Below are 26,593 nucleotides of genomic sequence, written 5' to 3'. Positions count from 1 at the left end.
GTGTATATATAGTCTAGTTAGTGTGTATATGTAGTCTAGTGAGTGTGTATATGTAGTGTGTATATATAGTCTAGTGAGTGTGTATATATCGTGTGTATATATATAGTCTAGTGAGTGTATATATAGTGTGTATGTATAGTCTAGTGAGTGTGTATATATAGTCTAGTGAGTGTGTATATATAGTCTAGTGAGTGTGTATTTATAGTCTAGTGAGTGTGTATATATAGTCTAGTGAGTGTGTGTATATATAGTCTAGTGAGTATGTATATATAGTCTAGTGAGTATGTGTATATATAGTCTAGTGAGTGTGTATATATAGTCTAGTGAGTGTGTGTGTATATATAGTCTAGTGAGTGTGTATATATGGTGTGTATGTATAGTCTAGTGAGTTTGTGTATATAGTGTGTATATATAGTCTAGTGACTGTATATATGGTGTGTATGTATAGTCTAGTGAGTGTGTATATATAGTCTAGTGAGTGTGTATATATATAATCTAGTAAGTAGGTATGTATAGTCTAGTGAGTGTGTATATATAGTGTGTATGTATAGTCTAGTGAGTGTGTGTATATATAGTCTAGTGAGTGTGTATATATAGTCTAGTGAGTGTGTATATATAGTCTAGTGAGTGTGTGTGTATATATATATATATATATATGGTTTAGTGAGTGTGTGTATAGTGTGTATATGTAGTCTAGTGAGTGTGTGTGTATGTATAGTCTAGTGAGTGTATATATATATATATATATAGTGTGTATGTATAGTCTAGTGAGTGTGCATGTATAGTGTGTATATATAGTCTAGTGAGTGTGTATATATATAGTCTAGTGAGTGTGTATATATAGTGTGTATATTTAGTCTAGTGAGTGTGTATAGTGTGTATATATAGTCTAGTGAGTGTGTATGTATAGTCTAGTGAGTGTGTGTGTATATATAGTCAAGTGAGTGTGTATATATAGTGTGTATATATAGGCTAGTGAGTGTGTGTGTATATATAGTCTAGTGAGTGTATATAGTATATATATATAGTCTAGTGAGTGTGTATATATAGTCTAGTGAGTGTGTATATATAGTCTAGTGAGTGTGTATTAATAGTCTAGTGAGTGTGTGTATATATAGTCTAGTGAGTGTGTATATATAGTCTAGTGAGTGTGTATATAGTGTGTATATATAGTCTAGTGAATGTGTATATATAGTTTAGTGAGTGTGTATATATAGTGTGTATGTATAGTCTAGTGAGTGTGTGTGTATATATAGTCTAGTCAGTGTGTATATATAGTGTGTATATATAGTCTAGTGAGTGTGTATATATATAGTCAAGTGAGTGTGTATATATAGTGTGTATATATAGTCTAGTGAGTGTGTGTATATATAGTCTAGTGAGTGTGTGTATATAGTCTAGTGAGTGTATATATGTGTGTATATATAGTCTAGTGAGTGTGTATATATAGTCTAGTGAGTATGTGTATATATAGTCTAGTGAGTGTGTATATATAGTCTAGTGAGTGTGTATATATAGTGTGTATATATTGTCTAGTGAGTATATATTGTGTGTATATATAGTCTAGTGGTTGTGTATATATAGTCTAGTGAGTGTGTATATATAGTGTAGAGGTCGACCGATTATGATTTTTAAAGCCGATACCGATTAATCGGCCAATAAAAAAATAAAAAATGGTATGTATATATATATATGTATATCATACACACACACACATTTTTGTAATAATGACAATTGCAACAATACTAAATGAACAATGAACACTTTTATTTTAATATAATACATAAATAAAATCAATTTAGTCTCAAATAACATGAGAACATATGTTAAAACGAACCACCAGCTTTCATGGGTCTTCAATATTCTCAGTTAAGAAGTTTTAGGTTGTAGTGCAGAAAGCAGAGCTTGTCTGCACGGTCCCCTGTCAGTCTGCTCCTCCGCGAAACACAGACCTTATTTGAAGTAGATCAAGACATTCTCTATGGAAGACATGAACGGTAAAATAACGAAGGAACCCCTTTCAAGTTATTACAGGAATTATAACGCGTCGACTATTTCTCTCTAAACCATATACCTTTGACTAATCTGGAAACTATCACCTCGAAAACAAAATGTTTATTCCGTTCCGTATTTTATCTAACGGGTGGCATCCATGAGTCTAAATATTCCTGTTACATTGCACAACCTTCAATGTTATGTCATAATTACGTAAAATTCTGGCAAATTAGTTCGCAAAGAGCCAGGCGGCCCAAACTGTTGCATATACCCTGACTCTGCGTGCAATGAACGCAAGAGAAATCACACAATTTCACCTGTTTAATATTGCCTGCTAACCTGGATTTCTTTTAGCTAAATATGCAGGTTTAAAAATATATACTTGTGTATTGATTAAGAAAGGCATTGATGTTTATGGTTAAGAACACATTGGAGCAATGACAGTCATTGATTGATTGTTTTTTATAAGATAAGTTTAATGCTATCTAGCAACTTACCTTAGCTTACTGCATTCGCTAACAGGCAGGCTCCTCGTGGAGTGCAATGTAATCAGGTGTTAGAGCATTGGACTAGTTAACTGTAAGGTTGCAAGATTGGATCCCCGAGCTGACAAGGTTAAAAATCTGTCATTCTGCCACTAAACGAGGCAGAACGTTCCTAGGCCGTCGTTGAAAATAAGAATGTGTTCTTAACTGACTTGCCTAGTTAAATAAAGATTAAATAGAGGTGTATTTATTTATTTTTTTAATCGGCAAATCGGCGCCCAAAAATACCGATTTCCGATTGTTATGAAAACTTGAAATCGGCCCTAATTAATCGGCCATTCCGATTAATCAGTCGACCTCTAATATAGAGTGTGTGTATATATAGTCTAGTGAGTGTGTATATAGTGTGTATGTATAGTCTAGTGAGTGTGTGTATGTATAGTCTAGTGAGTGTGTATATATAGTCTAGTGAGTGTGTATATAGTGTGTATGTATAGTCTAGTGAGTGTGTATATAGTGTGTATGTATAGTCTAGTGAGTGTGTATATATAGTGTGTATGTATAGTCTAGTGAGTGTATATATAGTCTAGTGAGTGTGTATATATATGGTTTAGTGAGTATGTATATATAATCTAGTGAGTGTGTGTATATAGTCTAGTGAGTGTGTATATAGTGTGTATGTGTCTAGTGAGTGTGTATATATAGTCTTGTGAGCGTTTATGTATAGTCTAGTGAGTGTGTGTATATATATATATATATAGTCTAGTGAGTGTGTGTATATATAGTGTGTATGTATAGTCTAGTGAGTGTGTGTGTGTATATATAGTCCAGTGAGTGTGTATGTATAGTCTAGTGAGTGTGTATATATATGGTTTAGTGAGTATGTATATATAATCTAGTGAGTGTGTGTATATAGTCTAGTGAGTGTGTATATAGTGTGTATGTGTCTAGTGAGTGTGTATATATAGTCTTGTGAGCGTTTATGTATAGTCTAGTGAGTGTGTGTATATATATATATATAGTCTAGTGAGTGTGTGTATATATAGTGTGTATGTATAGTCTAGTGAGTGTGTGTGTGTATATATAGTCCAGTGAGTGTGTATGTATAGTCTAGTGAGTGTGTATATAGTGTGTATATCTAGTCTAGTGAGTGTGTATATATTGTCTAGTGAGTGTGTGTATGTATAGTCTAGTGAGTGTGTGTATGTATAGTCTAGTGAGTGTGTGTATGTATAGTCTAGTGAGTGTGTATATATAGTTTAGTGAGTGTGTATATAGTGTGTATATGTAGTCTAGTGGGTGTGTATATGTAGTCTAGTGAGTGTGTATATATAGTGTGTATATATTGTCTAGTTTGTCTGAAGTTGGAGACTTTTATCTCCCTCAACAACTTTAAACATCTGCTATCCGAGCAGCTAACCGATAGTCCATCGGTATATAGCCCACCCAATTTACCTACCTCACCCCCCATACTGCTTTTATTTATTTACTTTTCTGCTCTTTTGCACACCAGTATCTCTACTTGCACATGATCATCTGATGATTTATCACTCCAGTGTTAATCTGCTAAATTGTAATTATTTGATTTATTGCCTACCTCCTCATGCCTTTTGCACACATTGTATATAGATTCTCTTTTTTTCTACCATGTTATTGACTTGTTTATTGTTTACTCCATGTGTAACTCTGTGTTGTTGTCTGTTCACACTGCTATGCTTTATCTTGGCCAGGTCGCAGTTGCAAATGAGAACTTGTTCTCAACTAGCCTACCTGGTTAAATAAAGGTGAAATAAAAAAAATAAAAAAATAAATAGTGAGTGTGTATGTATAGTCTAGTGAGTGTGTGTATATATAGTCTAGTGAGTGTGTGTATATATAGTCTAGTGAGTGTGTATATGTAGTCTAGTGAGTGTGTATATATAGTGTGTATATATTGTTTAGTGAGTGTGTGTATATATAGTCTAGTGAGTGTGTGTATATATAGTCTAGTGAGTGTGTGTATACATAGTCTAGTGAGTGTGTATATATAGTGTGTGTATATATAGTCTAGTGAGTGTGTATATGTAGTCTAGTGAGTGTGTATATATAGTGTGTATATATTGTTTAGTGAGTGTGTGTATATATAGTCTAGTGAGTGTGTGTATATATAGTCTAGTGAGTGTGTGTATATATAGTCTAGTGAGTGTGTGTATATAGTCTAGTGAGTGTGTATATATAGTGTGTATATATAGTCTAGTGAGTGTGTATGTAGTGTGTATATATAGTCTAGTGAGTGTGTATGTAGTGTGTATATATAGTCTAGTGAGTGTGTATAATATAGTCTAGTGAGTGTGTATATATAGTCTAGTGAGTGTGTATATATAGTGTGTATATGTAGTCTAGTGAGTGTGTATATATAGTCTAGTGAGTGTGTATATATAGTGTGTATATATAGTCTAGTGAGTGTGTATGTAGTGTGTATATATAGTCTAGTGAGTGTGTATGTAGTGTGTATATATAGTCTAGTGAGTGTGTATATATAGTCTAGTGAGTGTGTATAATATAGTCTAGTGAGTGTGTATATAGTGTGTATGTATAGTCTAGTGAGTGTGTATATATAGTCTAGTGAGTGTGTATATATAGTCTAGTGAGTGTGTATATAGTGTGTATGTATAGTCTAGTGAGTGTGTATATATAGTCTAGTGAGTGTGTATATATAGTGTGTATATATAGTCTAGTGAGTGTGTATATAGTGTGTATATATTGTCTAGTGAGTGTGTATGTATAGTCTAGTGAGTGTGTGTATATATAGTCTAGTGGGTGTGTATATATAGTGTGTATATATAGTCTAGTGAGTGTGTATATGTAGTCTAGTGAGTGTGTATATATTGTCTCGTGAGTGTGTATGTATAGTCTAGTGAGTGTGTGTATATATAGTCTAGTGAGTGTGTATACATAGTCTAGTGAGTATGTATATATAGTGTGTATATATAGTCTAGTGAGTGTGTATACATAGTCTAGTGAGTGTGTATATATAGTGTGCATATATAGTCTAGTGAGTGTTTGTATGTAGTGTGTATATATAGTCTAGTGAGTGTGTATGTAGTGTGTATATATAGTCTAGTGAGTGTGTGTATGTATAGTCTAGTGAGTGTGTATATATAGTCTAGTGAGTGTGTATATATAGTGTGTATATATAGTCTAGTGAGTGTGTATATAGTGTGTATGTATAGTCTAGTGAGTGTGTATATATAGTCTAGTGAGTGTGTATATATAGTGTGTATATATAGTCTAGTGAGTGTGTATATAGTGTGTATGTATAGTCTAGTGAGTGTGTATATATAGTCTAGTGAGTGTGTGTATATATAGTGTGTATATAGTCTAGTGAGTGTGTATATAGTGTGTATGTATAGTCTAGTGAGTGTGTATGTATAGTCTAGTGAGTGTGTATATATAGTCTAGTGAATGTGTATATAGTGTGTATGTATAGTCTAGTGAGTGTGTATATATAGTCTAGTGAGTGTGTATATATAGTCTAGTGAGTGTGTATATAGTGTGTATGTATAGTCTAGTGAGTGTGTATATATAGTCTAGTGAGTGTGTATATATAGTGTGTATATATAGTCTAGTGAGTGTGTATATAGTGTGTATGTATAGTCTAGTGAGTGTGTATATATAGTCTAGTGAGTGTGTGTATATATAGTGTGTATATAGTCTAGTGAGTGTGTATATAGTGTGTATGTATAGTCTAGTGAGTGTGTATGTATAGTCTAGTGAGTGTGTATATATAGTCTAGTGAATGTGTATATAGTGTGTATGTATAGTCTAGTGAGTGTGTATATATAGTCTAGTGAGTGTGTATATATAGTCTAGTGAGTGTGTATATATAGTGTGTATATATAGTCTAGTGAGTGTGTATATAGTGTGTATGTATAGTCTAGTGAGTATGTATATATAGTCTAGTGAGTGTGTATATATAGTGTGTATGTATAGTCTAGTGAGTGTGTATATATAGTGTGTATGTATAGTCTAGTGAGTGTGTATATAGTATGTATAGTCTAGTGAGTGTGTATATATAGTCTAGTGAATGTGTATATATAGTGTGTATATATAGTCTAGTGAGTGTGTATATTTAGTGTGTATATATAGTCTAGTGAGTGTGTATATAGTGTGTATGTATAGTCTAGTTAGTGTGTATATATAGTCTAGTGAGTGTGTATATATAGTCTAGTGAGTGTGTATATAGTGTGTATGTATAGTCTAGTGAGTGTGTATATATAGTCTAGTGAGTGTGTATATAGTGTGTATGTATAGTCTAGTGAGTGTGTATATATAGTCTAGTGAGTGTGTATATATAGTGTGTATATATAGTCTAGTGAGTGTGTATATAGTGTGTATGTATAGTCTAGTGAGTGTGTATATATAGTCTAGTGAGTGTGTGTATATATAGTGTGTATATAGTCTAGTGAGTGTGTATATAGTGTGTATGTATAGTCTAGTGAGTGTGTATGTATAGTCTAGTGAGTGTGTATATATAGTCTAGTGAATGTGTATATAGTGTGTATGTATAGTCTAGTGAGTGTGTATATATAGTCTAGTGAGTGTGTATATATAGTCTAGTGAGTGTGTATATATAGTGTGTATATATAGTCTAGTGAGTGTGTATATAGTGTGTATGTATAGTCTAGTGAGTATGTATATATAGTCTAGTGAGTGTGTATATATAGTGTGTATGTATAGTCTAGTGAGTGTGTATATATAGTGTGTATGTATAGTCTAGTGAGTGTGTATATAGTATGTATAGTCTAGTGAGTGTGTATATATAGTCTAGTGAATGTGTATATATAGTGTGTATATATAGTCTAGTGAGTGTGTATATTTAGTGTGTATATATAGTCTAGTGAGTGTGTATATAGTGTGTATGTATAGTCTAGTTAGTGTGTATATATAGTCTAGTGAGTGTGTATATATAGTCTAGTGAGTGTGTATATAGTGTGTATGTATAGTCTAGTGAGTGTGTATATATAGTCTAGTGAGTGTGTATATAGTGAGTGTGTATATAGTGTGTATGTATAGTCTAGTTAGTGTGTATATATAGTCTAGTGAGTGTGTATATATAGTCTAGTGAGTGTGTATATAGTGTGTATGTATAGTCTAGTGAGTGTGTATATATAGTCTAGTGAGTGTGTATATAGTGTGTATGTATAGTCTAGTGAGTGTGTATATATAGTCTAGTGAGTGTGCATATATAGTCTAGTGAGTGTGTATATAGTGTGTATGTATAGTCTAGTGAGTGTGTATATATAGTGTGTATGTATAGTCTAGTGAGTGTATATAGTGTGTATGTATAGTCTAGTGAGTGTGTATATATAGTCTAGTGAGTGTGTATATAGTGTGTATGTATAGTCTAGTGAGTGTGTATATATAGTGTGTATGTATAGTCTAGTGAGTGTATATAGTGTGTATGTATAGTCTAGTGAGTGTGTATATATAGTCTAGTGAGTGTGTATATATAGTCTAGTGAGTGTGTATATAGTGTGTATGTATAGTCTAGTGAGTGTTTATATATAGTGTGTATGTATAGTCTAGTGAGTGTATATCGTGTGTATGTATAGTCTAGTGAGTGTGTATATATAGTCTAGTGGGTGTGTATATATAGTCTAGTGAGTGTGTATATATAGTCTAGTGAGTGTGTATATAGTGTGTATGTATAGTCTAGTGAGTGTGTATATATAGTCTAGTGAGTGTGTATATATAGTCTAGTGAGTGTGTATATAGTGTGTATGTATAGTCTAGTGAGTGTGTATATATAGTCTAGTGAGTGTGTATATATAGTCTAGTGAGTGTGTATATAGTGTGTATGTATAGTCTAGTGAGTGTTTATATATAGTGTGTATGTATAGTCTAGTGAGTGTATATAGTGTGTATGTATAGTCTAGTGAGTGTGTATATATAGTCTAGTGAGTGTGCGCAGGGTCAGTGCAAGATAGTCAGTGCAGATAGTTCAGGTACCATTAATTGATTATTTAGCCACCTGGCTATTTAGCAGCCATATGTTTTGGGGTAGAAGCTGTCTCTGAGCCTGTTGGTCTGAGCCGATGCTCCGGTACCGTTTGCCGGACGTATGGCTTAGTTGGCTGAAGTCTTTATCAATTTTTCGGGCCTTACATTGCCTGATATAGAAGTTCTGCATGGCAGGGAGCTTGGCCCCAGTGATGTACTGGGATGTCCGAACCACCCTCTGTAGCGCTTTGAAGTTAAGGGTGGTGCATTTGCCATACCAAGCGGTGATGCAGCCAGTCAAGATGCTCTCAATGGTGCAGTTGTAGAACTTTTTGAGGATCCGAGGGCCCATGACAAATCTTTTCAGCCTCCTTAGGGGGCAGAGGCGCTACTGTGCCCTCTTCATGACTATGTGGGTGTGTGTGGACCCGTGTCGGTCAGTGCCGTTTGAGGGAGGACCATTCTTTTTTTTTCATGAGCATGGCCTTACTTCTATTACAGCACGTTGGATGACTGTCATTCATATTCCATTCACCCAGCTCAATGTAACATTGATAGGTTTAGGCTACTACATGATACCCTAATTTTCTCTATGCCCGTCATGAGGTTACTACAACCTAGCCTATGAATGAAAGTTTACAACAGGTCGAGATACATTTTTTAGATGACAGACAGAGACAGATGGACAGTGACAAATTCAATACTGCATAACACTCTCTTGCCTGCATCTAGCTTATCTAGGGTGTGGTCATTATTCCAACAGTGGCAAACAAGAGTTTCTATTGGACAAATGCAGGTATTTTTATCCCTGTTCAGTTTGATCTGTGTTTAAGAAACATTTTTCAACAGAATCGGTGGATTGAATACACCTCTGATCATGCATTAACATAGTTAATTTTCATAACAGCTACATTGTATTCATTCTAGCCTCTCACCTTTTCCCTTAATTTGTGGACTCCAATGGAAAACGCATCAGCTGTATGTGACCAGGCGAAAAAACCTTTCCAAGCCAAACCATGTCATAACCGCTACACACAGCCTACCTCGTTGTCACCATATTAGCTAAAGTAACGTCCTAGTCAACATAGCTAATAGAACTAAAGCGTTAGTAAACCCGCTACAGTCACACAGTCATGTTACAGTGTATAGTCAGTAAGCAGTTACACCGGCGGGCCCCACTGGCAATACATTAATAAAACCAAAAGCTTACCTTGACTTGGAAGAGTTCCAGTGTTGTGTTGGATAGTCATAGCCAGCTAGCTAACATAGCATCCCTCTGTTTGAGCCGGGTGTTTGAGTAACTAGCCAGCTGCATTTGCTAGCTAAGTAAGTGAAACTGGGAAAAAATGACACTTTCTCTTGCTTCTCCTTCATTTTTGAATAAATTAATTTGTTGAAAACTGTTCAACTATTTTCTTGCTCTGAGTCAACTACTTACCACATTTTATGCACTGCAGTGCTAGCTAGCTGTAGCTTATGCTTTCAGTACTAGATTCATTCTCTGATCCTTTGATTGGGTGGACGACATGTCAGTTCATGCTGCAAGAGCTCTGATAGGTTGGAGGATGTCCTTCGGAAGTTGTCATAATTACTGTGTAAGTCTGTGGATGGGGCTGAGAACCAAGAGCCTCCTAGGTTTTGTATTGATGTCAATGTACCAAGAGGAGGATGGAAGCTAGCTGTCCTCCGGCTACACCTTGGTGCTACCCTACAGAGTGCTGTTCAGGCTACTGTAGACCTTCATTGCATAATAATCTATTATTTAGTGACGTGAATATATTTAGTATAGTTTTATCTGAAAAGGATCACTTTTTCAATGTTTTACCATTTTTATTTTTTTGAAATTCACAGAGGAGGATGGTCCTCCCCTTCCTCCTCTGAGGAGCCTCCACTGGTGTGGACCATGTTAAGTCCTTAGTGATGTGGACGCCAAGGAACTTGACGCTAATGTTCCCTCTAAACTACGCACGGGCGCGCAGCTCCCCTGGGATTGCCGAGCAACAGAAATACTTTATCAGCCCATGGAGAGAAGAACGAGATTGAACTTCACTCAATTTTCTAGAGTTTTCCCTTTTAGTTAACACTGTCAGTGTTTCCCTTAACTGTGGCAATTGTGATCGAATCAATGCAATATTAGCCACTTTCAATGGAACATACTGAAACAAAACGAACTATGCAAGAGATGTTGTTTTAGGCAGGACACGTCAGAGTAGGATTCTATTGCATTGACACACACTACTCAGCCCGTAATGTACATAGACCAGTGCAGCATAACCAATCAGAGCTGCAGTAGGCCTATATGCAAATAGACCATTGCCATATATGGATCTGTGCCATTTACTTTGATCTGGACTGTCTTTACAGCTGTGGTCGTGAGTAGATGCGCTTGTGTTGAGATCAAAGCGACAGCTGCATGTAGCCACGTGTGCACATTTTGTTCATATCCTTTGCTAGTTAGTGAGTTATTAGCTCAGTTATAGATCATTTGTTGTCAGCAATAGGAGAGTGATTGCTTCCTACAAGAGCACGAAATTTGTGTACATTTCTAGACATCTTTAAAAAGTGAGTCAGGTAAAGAGCTTTTTTTATGTGTTAAAGGGGAAGTTTTGTATTTTGAGACAGGCTTGAATAAACTAAGTAGCCAATAGGCAGAGGGCATAATAGCATCATTTGTCTGATTCTCTGTTATAATGGTATGGGAATAATTATACATTTTATTTTGTAAAGTGGTTTCTTGCATCAAACAACACCATTTTCAGTCATCTCCTTGTCTAAAGGACAAGTGGATAAGCAGGTTAATGTCAAGCCCTGCATGTTTTTTTCACAAGTCTCATGGAATGTAGTTTTACTCAATGATAGAACAGCTATTTCCATGTTAAATGTAATGGGATGCATTTTTTCCATTGTTTTTGATGGTAGGCCACTATGGTAGACCTACATGATGATCAAATTGCCACAGTAGCCTACTTGGCCACTTATAAAACTGTAACTTAAAGCGGGTACAGCCTGTGTTCACCGTAAAACTGTAACTTAAAGTGGGTACAGCCTGTGTTCACCGTAAAACTGTTATTTAAAGCGGGTACAGCCTGTGTTCACAGTAAACGTGCATTTTCAAAACAATCAAGTTTGTGCTCGGGGAACATTGCTTGACACTCTCTAACAGCCCCGTCGATGTGGGCGTACTCTCCCCTCTTTCTCCTATAGTCCACGATCAGCTCCTTGGGCTTACTCACGTTTAGGGAGAGGTTGTTTTCCTGGCATCACACTGCTAAGTCTCTGACCTCCTCCCTGTAGGCTAACTCCTCGCTGTCGGTGATCAGTCCTACCACAGTCGTGTCTTCAGCAAACTTGATTACTAAGCACACACCCCTGAGGGGGCCCCCGTGTTGAGGGTTAGAGTGGCGGAGGTGTTGTTTGCCTACCCTCACCACCTGGTGCCGGCCCGTCGGGAAATCCAGGGAGCCTCATTTATCAATCATGGGCAGGCACAAATCTGTGCGTAAACCATTTGTGGGATCATTTCCATGCAAAGTGTGAGATTTATTAATATGAATGTTGGCTTGAGTGTGTGTAAATTTACACACAGCCTTGACCATGCGCACGCACAGTGCCAAGTGGTGGAAAAGGAACTGCTTGTCAAGCGTAGAGTGGGGAAAATGTGTGAAATTGTGAGTAATCATTAAATTTCCAATTTCATTGTATTCCCATTATGAATTCGTGCAACATATCTTGACATGCCAATTTGACCACATCAGTGCATTTGTTAGGATAATCCATATAAAGTATATGTCATTTGTTAGGATAATCCATATGAAGTATAGGTCATTTGTTAGGATAATCCATAGAAAGTATATGTCATTTGTTAGGATAATCCATATAAAGTATAGGTCATTTGTTAGGATAATCCATATGAAGTATAGGTCATTTGTTAGGATAATCCATATAAAGTATATGTCATTTGTTAGGATAATCCATATAAAGTATAGGTCATTTGTTAGGATAATCCATATAAAGTATTGGTCATTTGTTAGGATAATCCATATAAAGTATAGGTCATTTGTTAGGATAATCCATATAAAGTATAGGTCATTTGTTAGGATAATCCATATAAAGTATTGGTCATTTGTTAGGATAATCCATATAAAGTATTGGTCATTTGTTAGGATAATCCATATAAAGTATTGGTCATTTGTTAGGATAATCCATATAAAGTATTGGTCATTTGTTAGGATAATCCATATAAAGTATTGGTCATTTGTTAGGATAATCCATATAAAGTATTGGTCATTTGTTAGGATAATCCATATAAAGTATTGGTCAGTTGTTAGGATAATCCATATAAAGTATTGGTCATTTGTTAGGATAATCCATATAAAGTATTGGTCATTTGTTAGGATAATCCATATAAAGTATTGGTCATTTGTTAGGATAATCCATATAAAGTATTGGTCATTTGTTAGGATAATCCATATAAAGTATAGGTCATTTGTTAGGATAATCCATATAAAGTATTGGTCATTTGTTAGGATAATCCATATAAAGTATTGGTCATTTGTTAGGATAATCCATATAAAGTATTGGTCATTTGTTAGGATAATCCATATAAAGTATTGGTCATTTGTTAGGATAATCCATATAAAGTATTGGTCATTTGTTAGGATAATCCATATAAAGTATTGGTCATTTGTTAGGATAATCCATATAAAGTATAGGTCATTTGTTAGGATAATCCATATAAAGTATTGGTCATTTGTTAGGATAATCCATATAAAGTATTGGTCATTTGTTAGGATAATCCATATAAAGTATTGGTCATTTGTTAGGATAATCCATATAAAGTATTGGTCATTTGTTAGGATAATCCATATACAGTATTGGTCATTTGTTAGGATAATCCATATAAAGTATTGGTCATTTGTTAGGATAATCCATATAAAGTATTGGTCATTTGTTAGGATAATCCATATAAAGTATTGGTCATTTGTTAGGATAATCCATATAAAGTATTAGTAATTTGTTAAATTAGAGGTACTGTAGGACTACGTGTGAAAGTGAAACCATTGTTGATATATTATAAAATACTGAGATAATGGGATATCGAATGAGAAATGGCTGATCTTGCTCTGTTGGAAGATTTGGTATTTGCTGCATTTCACAGAGAGTGTTTTATTTAAAGACTGGTGGTGGTTTTTCTACAGAAAGTACAGATTGGTTTTGGGAAATTATATCTGATGAGCCAATCTTATAGGATTTTTGCAAGAATTGAAAACACATTTTTGGTAATGTAGTGTATGTGGACACCTGCTCGTCAAACATTTCAGTCCAAAATCATGGATATTAATATGGAATTGGTCCCCCCTTTGCTGCTATAACAGCCTCCACTCTTCTGGGAAGGCTTTCCACTAGATGTTGGAACATTGCTGCAGGTATTTGCTTCCATTCAGCCACAGGAGCATTAGTGAGGTCAGTTCCAATTCATCCTAAATGTGTTCTTTGGGGTTGAGGTCAAGGCTCTGTGCAGGCCAATCAATTTCTTCCACACCGATCTTGACAAACCATTTCTGTATGGACCTTGCTTTGTGCACAGGGGCATTATCATGCTGAAACAGGAAAGGGTCTTCCCCAATAACAGCACTTACAGTTGACCGGGGTAGCTCTAGCAGGGCAGCAATGTGATGAACTGACTTGTTGGAAAGGTGGCATCCTATGACAGTGCCACATCGAAAGTCACTGAGCTCTTCAGTAAGGCCATTGTACTGCCAATGTTGTCTATGGAGATTGTTTGGCAGTGTGCTTTATTTTATACACCTGTCAGCAACAGGTGTGGCTGAAATAGCTGAATCCACTCATATGAAGGGGTGTCCACATCCTTTTGTATATATAGTGTACTTTAAAAAGACAAACTCATGCCATTCCGGTCCACATCCAAGTGCTATCAACCCTCGGGTTTTTGGCAACAGGCACTTTTCAGCAGGAGCTTGCTGATCGGCATCTCACAGCCCTCGATGAGACAATGTTTTGGTTGCAATCATCAGCAAAACAAACTGTAACGTATACCATTTCCATACACCATCGCACAACAGGTTGAAGTCAAGAGGGGTTTCTTTGCCATGATCCTATCAATGGATTCCCAAATACGATCGGCGCAATAGACGGCACCCACCACATCGCCATAAAATCACCATCCCTAAACAAGGCTTCCACTCTTTATGTGCAAGTTTTGTGATGCGCAAAATAAGCTGCTGAATGTGGTGGCAAGCAGTGGTGTAAAGTACTTAAGTAAAAATACTTTAAAGTACTTTTTACAATTTTTTATTTAAGGGGTGGATCAGCTTAATATTGCGGAAAGAATGTTGCTTCCAATGTAATTGTCTGCATCATTTCCAATCCCCCATATTTTTTTGGTAAATATATATATCCATACATGTATGCATACATATATACATACACATACCTATATAGACATACATACTTTTTAAAAGAATATACCTTTATTATTATTCCACTCAAACCCTACCACCGATCCCCCAATTGGAGTAAACTAATAAACACTTCTGCTTTTACCTTCAATTTATACATCTTATACATATTTTACAGACACAGTCTACTTTACAATAGTTCTCTCTTGTTTGTTCTTAGTCCTTCCTCTATTTCTGATGTCCATCCAGTTTGATTTCTATTTGTAACTGCTATTTCACAAAAGTTCCGAACCTATATACATTTTACAGATCTCGTATGCTTTACATTGTTTATCTTGTTATTAGTCCCACCCTTCAGCTCCATTCAACCCCTCCCATCTATCTCTCAACACCATCCATTTCGGATTTCTATTTGCCATATATATTTCAACTGTGCTGTGATGCTTCACAAAAGAATTGAACCTTTCTATTCTCATAGCTTCTACAGATTGTAAATAAATAAAATGTTTTGCTAAAATAATTATTCTATTATTGATTGACTATGGCTTTTCAAATCACCCAGTATTGCTATCTGTAGCGTTAGTTCTAGGCAAATGTTGCAATTCTTCAGCCATTCCTGGACCTGTGACCAAAAACGAGCTACATATGGACAATACCAAAATAAATGATCTAATGACTCTGCCTCCTCACAGCAGAATCTGCAGAGCTGGGAAGATTGTATCCTCCATATATATAACATTCTATTAGTTGCAAGAATTTTGTACAGTAATTTAAATTGAAAAATTTGAAGTTTTGAATCCGGCGTTGTTTTGCGTATCAATTCATAAACCATGTGCCATGGAATGGGTACATTGAAAATCTCTTCCCAACTATTTTGCAATTTATATGGCACAGCTGTCAGTTTTTTGGTCCTTAAATGAAATTGGTATATGTTTTTATTTATCACACTTTTCTTTAACCATTTATGTTCTTTAATATAGGGCCTACATACAAGTTCCTTACTTTTTTCCCCTTCTACTTGCCTCTTCCATTTTTGTGGTAATGCTGCAATTAATTGGTCGTAATTTTGGGTAGAGCAGACATTTCCATATGTCTGTGTTAGCTGCATGTGTGACATAACTCCACCAGTCCTATTTATGATATCATTCACAAAAATTATACCTTTTTTAAACATTTCTTCGATAAATAGTTTTTCTTTACAATTACTATATTTGAATTTAACCACAATATTTGTACTATTTGTTCCGTCCTTTCAGGTGGATTAAACTGAAATTGCAACCAACTTTCTAAGGCTTGTTTAAAAAAATAAAGATATTTTGGAGATGATTTCCTTTTCAAACAACCGAAAGTGAGCAGGTGTAATCTGAATAAACGGAAAAAGGCCCTTCTTGAACATAGGATGAGCCATTCGTACCAATTTACTAGAGAACCAGTTTGGATTTAAGTATAACTTTTGTATGACTGATGCCTTTAGTGAGAGGTCTAATGCTTTAATATTTAATCATTTCTGCCCTCCGAATTCATATTCGTTATATAAATAGGCCCTTTAATTTTATCTGGCTTGCCGTTCCAGATAAAATGGAATATTTTTTGTTCATATAATTTAAAAAGCAGGTCACTAGGTGTAGGAAAACCATAAGCAAATAGGTAAACTGTGATATGACTAAAGAGTTAATTAGGGTGATTTTTCCACAAATAGACAGGTATTTTCCTTTCCATGGTAGCAAGATCTTATCTATTTTTGCTAACTTTCTATAAACATTTATTGGAGTGAGATCATTTCTTTATTTTGGGATTTGTATACCGAGTATGTCCACATCTCCGTCAGACCATTTAATTGGTAGACTACATGGTAATGTAAAATGTGCATTTTTTTAGTGTTCCAATACGTAATATGGTACATTTATCATAATTTGGTTTTAATCCAGAGACGATAGCAAAAGTATCTAGATCCTCTAAGAGGCCGTGGAGAGACTAATTGTAGTTTTAAAAGAAAACATGAATCATCAGCGTACAATGACACCTTAGTTTTCTAATCCCTTAATATTATTGTTTGATCTAATCTTAACAGCTAACATTTCGATGGCAATAATAAATAGATATGCCGATAGTGGACAACCTTGTTTTACTCCTCTAGATAGTTTAAAACTTTCTGAGATGTAGCCATTATTTACTATTTTACACCTAGGGTTACTATACATAACTTTAACCCATTTTATAAGAGATTCCCCAAAATTGAAATATTCTAGGCATTTATATACACTGCTCAAAGAAATAAAGGGAACACTTAAACAACAGAATGTAACTCCAAGTCAATCACACTTCTGTGAAATCAAACTGTTCACTTAGGAAGCAACACTGATTGACAATAAATTTCACATGCTGTTGTGCAAATGGAATAGACAAAAGGTGGAAATTATAGGCAATACTGACAATACTTTTTTAATTCTATGCGCCAAGCATTTTTCTAGGATCTTTGCATCACAACACTGAAGTGTAAGAGGTCTCCAATTTTTTTAATGGACTGGATCTTTATATATACTACTTTAAAGTTTTGGTGCTGTCTGGTTAGCTTAATATAAGGAATTTGAAATTATTTATACTTTTACGTTTGATGCTTAAGTGTATTTGAGCAATTAAATTTAGTTTTGATACTTAAGTATATATAAAACCAAATACATTTAGACTTTTACTCAAGTAGTATTTTACTGGGTGACTCACTTTTACTTGAGTCATTTTCTATTAAGGTATCTTTACGTTTACTCAAGTATGACAATTGGGTACTTTTCCCACCACTGGTGGCCAGGTGGAAAGCATGACTCGTTCATTCTGCAGAACAGCAATGTTGGACTATGGGCCTACGCATAAAGGACAGAGCTGTTGAGGATGAATGGCTTATTGAGTGTTGTCTACTCATTTGAAGTATTTTTGCCATTGATAAAGCAACTTGAATTATCCTAATGGTCCTCTTTGTAGCTATTGTTATTTCATTTTTACTGAGCAAGCCACAACTGAGCTAGCCAAATAAAACCTTTTGGTTGTACTCAATCTCTGACACTAGCACCTCTATTTCAGTCTGTATTTAAAACTTCTTAGGTCTGCAATCCCGTTAACGGGATCGATATGACAACAGCCAGTGAAAGTGCAGGGTGCCAAATTCAAACAGAAATCTCATAATTAAAATTCCTCAAGCATACAAGTATTTCACACCATTTTAAAGATACACTTCTTGTTAATCCCACCACAGTGTCCGATTTCAAAAAGGCTTTACAGCGAAAGCACCACAAACGATTTTGTTAGGTCACCGCCAAATCACAGAAAAACACAGCCATTTTTCCAGCCAAAGACAGGAGTCACAAAAAGCAGAAATAGAGATAAAATGAATGACTAACCTTTGATGATCTTCATCAGATGACACTCATAGGACTTCATGTTACACAATACATATATGTTTTATTCGATAAAGTTCATATTTATATCCAAAAACCTCAGTTTACATTGGCGCCATGTTCAGAGATGCCTCCGAAATTGCAGAGAGCCACATCAAATAACAGAAATACTCATCATAAACTTTGATGAAAGATACATGTTTTACATAGAATTAAAGATAAACTTGTTCTTAATGCAACCGCTGTGTCAGATTTCAAAAAAGCTTTACGGAAAAAGCAAACCATGCAATAATCTGAGGTCGGCACTCAGAGCCCAATCAAGACAAAAATATATCCGCCATATTGTGCAGTCAACAGAAGTCAGAAATAACATTATAAATATTCACTTACCTTTGATGATCTTCATCAGAATACACTCCCAGGAATCCCAGTTCCACAATAAATGTTTGATTTGTTCGGTAATGTCCATCATTTATGTCCAAATAGTTACTTTTGTTAGCACGTTTGGTAAACAAATCCAAAGTCACGAAGCGCGTTCACTAAAAGCAGACGAAATGTCAAAAAGTTACGTAACAGTCAGTAGAAACATGTCAAACGATGTATTGAATCAATCTTTAGGATGTTTTTAACATAAATCTTGAATAATGTTCCAACCGGAGAATTCCTTTGTCTTCTGAAGTGCGATGTATCAGAGCTCGCTCTCACATGAATGCGCATGTTCAGGTCATGGTAGACCTTACTCAATCCCCTCTCATTCGGCCCCCCTTCACAGTAGAAGCATCTAGAAGCGTCTAAAGACTGTTGACATCTAGTGGAAGTCGTAGGAAGTGCAAAATGACCCATATCCCACTGTGTATTTGATAGGCGATGAGTTGAAAACCTACAAACCTCAGATTTCCCACTTCCTGGTTGGATTTTCTTCTCAGGTTTTTGCCTGCCATATGAGTTCTGTTATACTCACAGACATCATTCAAACAGTTTTAGAAACTTCAGAGTGTTTTCTATCCAATACTAATAATAATATGCATATATTAGCAACTGGGACTGAGGAGCAGGCAGTTTACTCTGGGCACCTCTGGGCACCTTTTCATCCAAGATACTCAATACGGCCCCTGCAGCCATAAGAAGTTAAAGGTACGGGTTAAAGGGATGATTTTGACCATATATACACGGAACAAAAATATAAAGGCAACATATAAAGTGTTGCATGAGCTGAAATAAAAGATCCCAGAAATGTTTCATATGCACAATAAGCTTATTTCTCTCAAATGTTCTGCACAAATTTGTTTACATCTCTGTTAGTGAGCATTTCTTCTTTGCCAAGATAATCCGTCCACCTGACAGGTGTGGCATAACAAGAAGCTGATTAATCAGCATGATCATTACACAGGTGCACCTTGTGCTGGGGACAATAAGAGGCCACTTTAAAATGTGCAGTTTTGTTACACAACACAATGTCACAGATGTCTCAAGTTTTGAGGGAGCGTGCAATTGGCATGCTGACTGCAGGAATGTCCACCAGAGCTGTTGACAGAGAATTGAATGTTAATTTCTCTACCATAAGCCACCTCCAACGTCGTTTTAGAGAATTTGTGAGTACGTCCAACCGGCCTCACAACCGCAGACGACGTGTAACCACGTCAGCCCAGGACCCCCACATCCGTCTTCTTCACCTGTGGGATCGTTTGAGACCAGCCACCCTGACAGCTGATGAGACTGAAGAGTATTTCTGTCTGTAATAAAGCCCTTTTGTGGGGAAAAACAGGGGCTGGGCTCCCCTGTGGCTGGGCCGGGCTCCCAAGTGGGTTGGCCTATGCCCACCCACAGCTGCACCCCTGTCCAGTCATGTGAAGTCTTAGACTAGCTTCTACGCAATATTGATTAATAAGGTCCCAGGATCCAGTTGCAGAGGGAGTGGTTCAGTCCCAGAGTTTGGATGAGACTATGGTGTTGAACGCTGAGCTGTAGTCTATGAACAGCATTCTCACATAGTTATTTCCCCTCTTGTCCAGGTGGGAGAGGGGCAGTTTGAAGTGCAATTGAGATTGCGTCATCTGTGGGTCTGTTGGGGCGGTATGCAAATTGGAGTGGTTCTAGGGTGTCTGGGATGATGGTGTTGATGTGTGTCATGACCAGCTTTTCAAAGCAATTCATAATCACAGATGTGAGTACTACAGGGTCATTTAGGAAGGTTACCTTGGAGTACTTGGGGAACTGGGACAATGATGGTCAGTTTGAAACATGTTGGGATTGCAGACTGGGACAAGGAGAGATTGAAAATGTCTCTGAAGACACTTGCCGGCTGGTCTGCGCATGCTTTGAGAATGCACCCTGGTATTCCGTCTGTGATTGTTAATCTGTTTAAGCATTTTGCTCACATTGGCCATGGAGAGCTGGTTGACATAGTTATCCGGACAAACTTGGGCTTGCACGCAAGGCAATGTTATATTCCTCGAAGCGAGCATAAAAGGCATTTGGCTCGTTTGGGAGTTCTGCATCGCTGGGCAACTCATGGCTGGGTTTCCCTTTTGTAATCCGCTATCTGCAAGCCCTGCCACATACGACGAGCGTCTGAGCCGGGTTAATAGGATTCCACCTTCCTCCTATACTGTAGGTCGGGGTTCATGCTCAGTCTCTATTGCTTAGAAAACGTATTCTGATTTGAAATATTGATTCTGTCTCCGAGTGCAGCTATATTTCAAATATGATTTCTTGCTAATGCGAAAGTGCATATCCTTTTAATTCCTAACTTCATATTTGTCTGCTCTTCTCTCAGCCCTCATTCTTTGTGGTGTACAACATGGTGTCGACAGAGGTGTTGGCGGTCTTTGAGAACACTTCTGACAAACTTCTGGAGCTGTTTGAGAACTTTTGTGACCTGTTTCGGAACGCTTCGCTCCACAGCGAAGCTGTTCAGTTCCCCTGCTCAGCCTCCAGCAACAACTTTGCACGGCAGGTTCAGAGAAGGTATTGTTGGTCGGGGAGGGAGGCTTACGACAGGGCTAACATGAAAATAACTCCATACTGTGTGGCACAATCCAAAGGCTAGTAAATTGAACCGATTTAGAGAAATTAGCATCTAAAAAGTATTCCTTCGAATTGTTCTGCTAAGTGACTCTGAAATTACACCTTGTTTTGTTCCATTGACAATGTGAATTCCTACTGTTTATCCCTCCTGGTCAGGTTCAAAGACACCATAGTAAACGCAAAGTACGGTGGTCACACTGAGGCGGTGAGGAGGCTGCTGGGACAGCTGCCCATTAGTGCTCAGTCCTACAGCAGCAGCCCTTACCTGGATCTTTCCCTCTTCAGCTACGACGACAAGTGGGTATCTGTGATGGAGCGGCCCAAAACATGTGGAGACCACCCCATCCGGTAACATTGCCAAGATAATGCTGATTTCTAAAATGTGTTTGTCTGTCAAATAAACATTTGTGTGTTGTGCCCTGGTAAATATTACATTTAATCAATCAATTCTACCCTAAAACCGTCAATTAATAGAACAGGTGTTTATTTGCTTCAACCGCTGAGCTGCCTTGGTGTGTGTTGAAGATATCAATCATTCAGTGCGAGATAGAGATTCTCTTTGATTCCACCGGAGCAGACTGGCAAAATGAGTGAATGCAGAATTCCACTTTTTTGACCAGGCGTGTATTAAAAACGAGCATTCATTATTATTATTAGCTAAACTGTGAAACGATGCCCAGACATTATAAGAGGCCGGCACTTGTTGGAAACTGTGTATAATGGAAGTTTTATGGTAATGGTAAACTCTCTTGTTATTAGAAGTAATACATTTGTTTGGAAATGGATATAACATACAATAACATACATTATATGACAACTTTTGGTATACCTGTGTGTTCTTAGATATACTTTTTTTTAGATACTGCTAGATTCTGGCAATTAAACCCTTCTACTTCTACAGAGTTAGATGAACTCGTGGATACCCTTTTAGTCTCTGCGTGCAGTATGAAGAAAGTTGGGTAGTTTTGCGAGCCAATGCTAACTAGCATTAGCGCAATGACTGGAAGTTTAAAGGTACACTAGCATATGCAAAAATAGGAAAATATCTAAGAACTAAGATATCTTGCTTGTTACTGGAAAAAAACTAATCTACTGTGTTGACTGCATTTTTGGGATTCTCCAATGCATAATCTAGCATACCTGTAGAATTTCAGTCATTGCGCTAATGCTAGTTAGCATTGGCTCGCAAGACTATCTCTAACTTAATTTAGACTGCACGCAGAGACATAAAAATTGTTTCCACGATTTCATCTGACTGGGTAAGTATAGAAATCTCATTGTATCCCTTGCATTTGAAAAAGCTTAGACTGTGTTTTTCTTATTAACTCTGTAGATTTTATGCTCGGGACTCTGGATTGCTGAAGTTCAAGATCCAGGCAGGCCTGCTGGGCCGGCCCATTAACCATGCCGTCCGGCGGCTGGTGGCGTTCACATTCCACCCCTTTGAGCCGTTCGCCATCTCAGTACAGAGGACCAACGCTGAGTATGTGGTGAATTTCCACATGCGGCACGTCTGTGTATGAGAGGAAAGCAGTGGACTAGACCTGGAGAACTGTGTCGAGCAAACAGCGGCCATTCTGCCTTTTCCTCTCCCCCCTAGTGTGAGGAACAAAATAAGACTGGACTGTGGGAGGATCCAGTTGAAGTTGAAATGGGGAGCTTGGGATGGGGGGTGGATTCCTTACAAGACCAAATATGTTTTGGCTTGCTCTCAAAATCTGCTTTTCCATATCACCACATACCTTTTTGTTTTTGGTCAAATTTTATTCTTACACATGTATTTTTATTTTGTACTTTATTTCAATAAGTGATTTAATCATTGATTGTGATTCTTTAAGGTTATTATGAATATTTTGCTACAGTAAAAGCTATTTTTCATAATATGCTTTGTGGAGTGGACCTAGTTATTAGCCTGATTGCCCCCTTGTAGCTCAGGGGCCTCATTTATATAACCGTTCTACACTAGATACCTGCGTGCGGCATTTCTGAAAAGATTGCGCACGTACAAAAATATATGCATGTTTCCAGTTAGCTTTGGGACACAACATTGTGACACACAGTCTTTATATTGGTTGGACTCCCTGAGTTGTGCATCGTTCTGGTGGGTGGTGACAGAAAATAACCCTAACACAATTTAGCTGGCTTCACCAAAACATTACGTTTCCTGTAAACAAAACCATATGTATGGTCTCTAGAAACTCTACTTACCAGACGTAAAGTGAAATGTGTCACTCGCTATCAAATAAACATCTGAATCCAACTTTAGTTCAAACCACACCATATTCCTGCTGTGTAAACAGTGTTAGATTTTGTGGTAGGAAGTCTCGCATGAAGGTCTAATGGCAGCCGCTGTCTAATTTTGCAGGAATATGGTGCGGTTTGGACAAAATTTGGATTCTGACGTTTATTTGACACAATTCACTTTACGTCTGGTAAGTAAAGTTCCTAGAGCAGGATTCTCCAACCTATTCTAACATGAGAGCTACTTAAAAAAAGGAACCTATTTTTTTGAAACATGTCTTGAGTTACTCTTAAAAAAAAAATAGCTTTCAAATAAGCACATTCTTCTCTCCCCTGCAACTCTTCCCAGGTCCTTAGTGTACAAGAGAAAGTAGTGCATGTTTTTTGTCAATATACCTGGTAAAATAAAGGTTAATTAACAACTCTGAGGGGGGCCCTATAAAATGATATTTTTTCCCTCAAATTCTGTTTGATATTTTCCCAAGTTTTCAGTTTTATTTTTCTTGGTTTTATTTTTTTTTAAATGTACTCTCAAAATTGCAATTGTTTATAGAGAAACAACGAAATTTGATTTTCTGAGTCAATGTCAATGATTAAATCACATCTGAAGACCATTTTTTTAAGGTCTGGAAGTAATTCTACTTTAATTGTGCATCTGGCCCTTTAATTGCACATCTAGCAAGTGAGGAGTGTGCTGATCTGGAAATGGTTCTGTACTGCTGCTGCTCATTTCATGGCAAAGTTAGCAAATAACAAATAATACATACAAATGATATACATACTCGTTATATACTTCTGCCAGGTAACCCTATTCTGCGGATAACATTTAATTGACGGTTTTGGGGAAAGTATTAATGTCAACCCACAAGACGGTTATCACATCAACTGGCTACACACGGAGTGATAGACAAACGCGCGCACCACACAGACAGACTGGGCAATATTGCTGGAAATTAATTGGCAGATATTTTGTTAGGTTTAGCTTTTTATGCCAATAGTCGCTAACCAGGGGTGGGATAATGTCAAGGTTACGTTGATTAGGTAGTAGCTGGGAGCTTGGGGTGTCTGATATTTGTTTATGACAGTATGCAGTGGAACACTGAAAATTGCATGTACTTTCACATGTTGTGCCAACCACCAGAACGATGGACATTTCAGGGAGTCCAACCAAGACTCCCGCTGTTGTGTCCCAAAGTTCGTTTCCAGTTATAAATCAGACCCCTTCCTGAAACTGCGCGCGTGAACGAGCATTAAAACGGCCTGAAAAACACCCACTATTCGCCTTTTTTTATAGCGACAATAACACCATTATTTGCTGTATACTTTGGACGTATTGGAATTAGGCTAAGGCCGTTTCTAAAGGAAATAGCAATGGCTAACTTGATCGAATGTTTTTGGAGGTGATGGCAGAATGTTACACTTGCAGTGACATTTGCAGTAGGCCTAGGCTCTCTGACAGACAAAACGTTTCTGAAAGACAAAAACAATTGCAAATTGCCGTGGACCTGTAAATCGATCGTTTGAATTTAATAGGGCTTAATGTTGGCATTTACTTTTTCTCGAACATATATGCTGCACTGCCCGCGAATGCTGAAACATTGTCTACTTAGTGCTAGCCATACACACTTCAACGAAAAATATAAATTGTCCACGATTCCTTTCTGATGCATAGAGAAAAATACTTGAAATAATAGCCTATCTAATAAGCCCAATTAAAAGAGAGATACATATGGTAATTTGTTGAGGCAATGGCTACTTCGGGAATATGCACCCATAGCCAGAAAAGGTGAGTAATTTATTCTGCAATGGTATGGAAATATGTAGGCTACTATGTTTATAAATGAAATATTGCCTACTCGCGAAGTATGACATTACAGTATTCAGACTTAAGCTACAGAAGTAGCCTACCTACAGTCGTCTATTCCACCGTTAAACAACTGCGCTCTGGATCGGATGGCATACAGCGAAATACTTGAAAGTTGATCTATTTACTACTGTGAAGTGGGTCCAATTAAACGAGAGATGGGACGAATGGTGTCTTAAGATGTAGGCATATAGGCTACCTCGTGAGTATGAAACCATCACAGAAAAGGTGATGAATTTAATATGCAATGATCATGGGTTTTAATAAATTATAGCCTAGCAAATAGATGCCTATTTCTAATTATACTGAACAAGAATATAAACGCAACATGCAAAAATGTCAACGATTTTACTGAATTATAGTTCATAGAAGGAAATCAGTCAAATGAAATAAATTCATTAGACCCTAATATATGGATTTCACATGACTGGGCAGGGGCGCAGCCATGGGTGGCCCACCCACTTGGGAGCCAGGCCCAGCCAATCAGAATGATTTTTTCCCCGACAAAAAGGCTTTATTACAGATGGAAATACTCCTCAGTTTCATCAGCTGTCATGGTGGCTGGTCTCAGACGATACCGCAGGTGAGAAGTTAGATGCGGAGGTCCTGGGCTGGTGTGCTTACATGTGGTCTGCGGTTGTGAGGCCGTTTGGACGTACTGCCAAATTATCTCAAATGACGTTGGATTATGGTAGAGAAATGAACATTCAGTTCTCTGGCAACAGCTCTGGTGGACATCCTGTAGTCAGCATCCCAATTGCACGCTCCCTAAAAACTTGAGACATCTGTGGCATTGTGTTGTGTGACAAAACTGCACATTTTAGAGTGTCCTTTTATTGTCCCCAGCACAAGGTGCACCTGTGTAACAATCATGCTGTTTAATCAGCTTCTTGATATGCCACACCTGTCAGGTGGATGGATTATCTTGGCAAAGGAGAAATGCTCACTAACAGGAATGTAAACAAATTTGTGCACAACATTTGAGAGAAATAAGCTTTTCGTGTGTATGGAAATGTCTGGGATCTTTTATATAGCTCATGAAACGTGGGACCAACACTTTAAATGTTACGTTTATATTTTTGTTCAGTATATTTTAGAATGCAAAAATAAACTAACAGCAAATGATTGCATCTTGTTATTATGTCCATCATGTCCCCAATTTGCACAAAATACTAGGCTACTTGTCTGGTT

At 37.0% G+C, this 26,593-nt stretch overlaps 1 protein-coding gene across 2 annotated transcripts in view; it reads left to right on the top strand.

Moving 5' to 3' along the window:
- LOC120066174 (DET1 homolog) overlaps window positions 1-25,766 on the top strand; it is a 33,720-nt gene extending 7,954 nt beyond the window's left edge. For both annotated transcript variants that reach the window (XM_039017353.1, XM_039017352.1), the window contains 3 exons: window positions 21,047-21,237; window positions 21,454-21,645; window positions 22,631-25,766. In XM_039017353.1, coding sequence (XP_038873281.1) covers window positions 21,047-21,237; window positions 21,454-21,645; window positions 22,631-22,820 — 573 coding nt within the window. In that variant the 3' untranslated portion in view covers window positions 22,821-25,766. The remainder of the gene's footprint in view (window positions 1-21,046; window positions 21,238-21,453; window positions 21,646-22,630) is intronic.
- Window positions 25,767-26,593: the final 827 nt, after the last annotated feature.

This window comes from Salvelinus namaycush, chromosome 21 (assembly GCF_016432855.1).
Source record: "Salvelinus namaycush isolate Seneca chromosome 21, SaNama_1.0, whole genome shotgun sequence".
Taxonomy (NCBI): Eukaryota; Metazoa; Chordata; class Actinopteri; order Salmoniformes; family Salmonidae; genus Salvelinus; species Salvelinus namaycush.
This window is presented reverse-complemented; position numbering and strand designations above follow the sequence as displayed.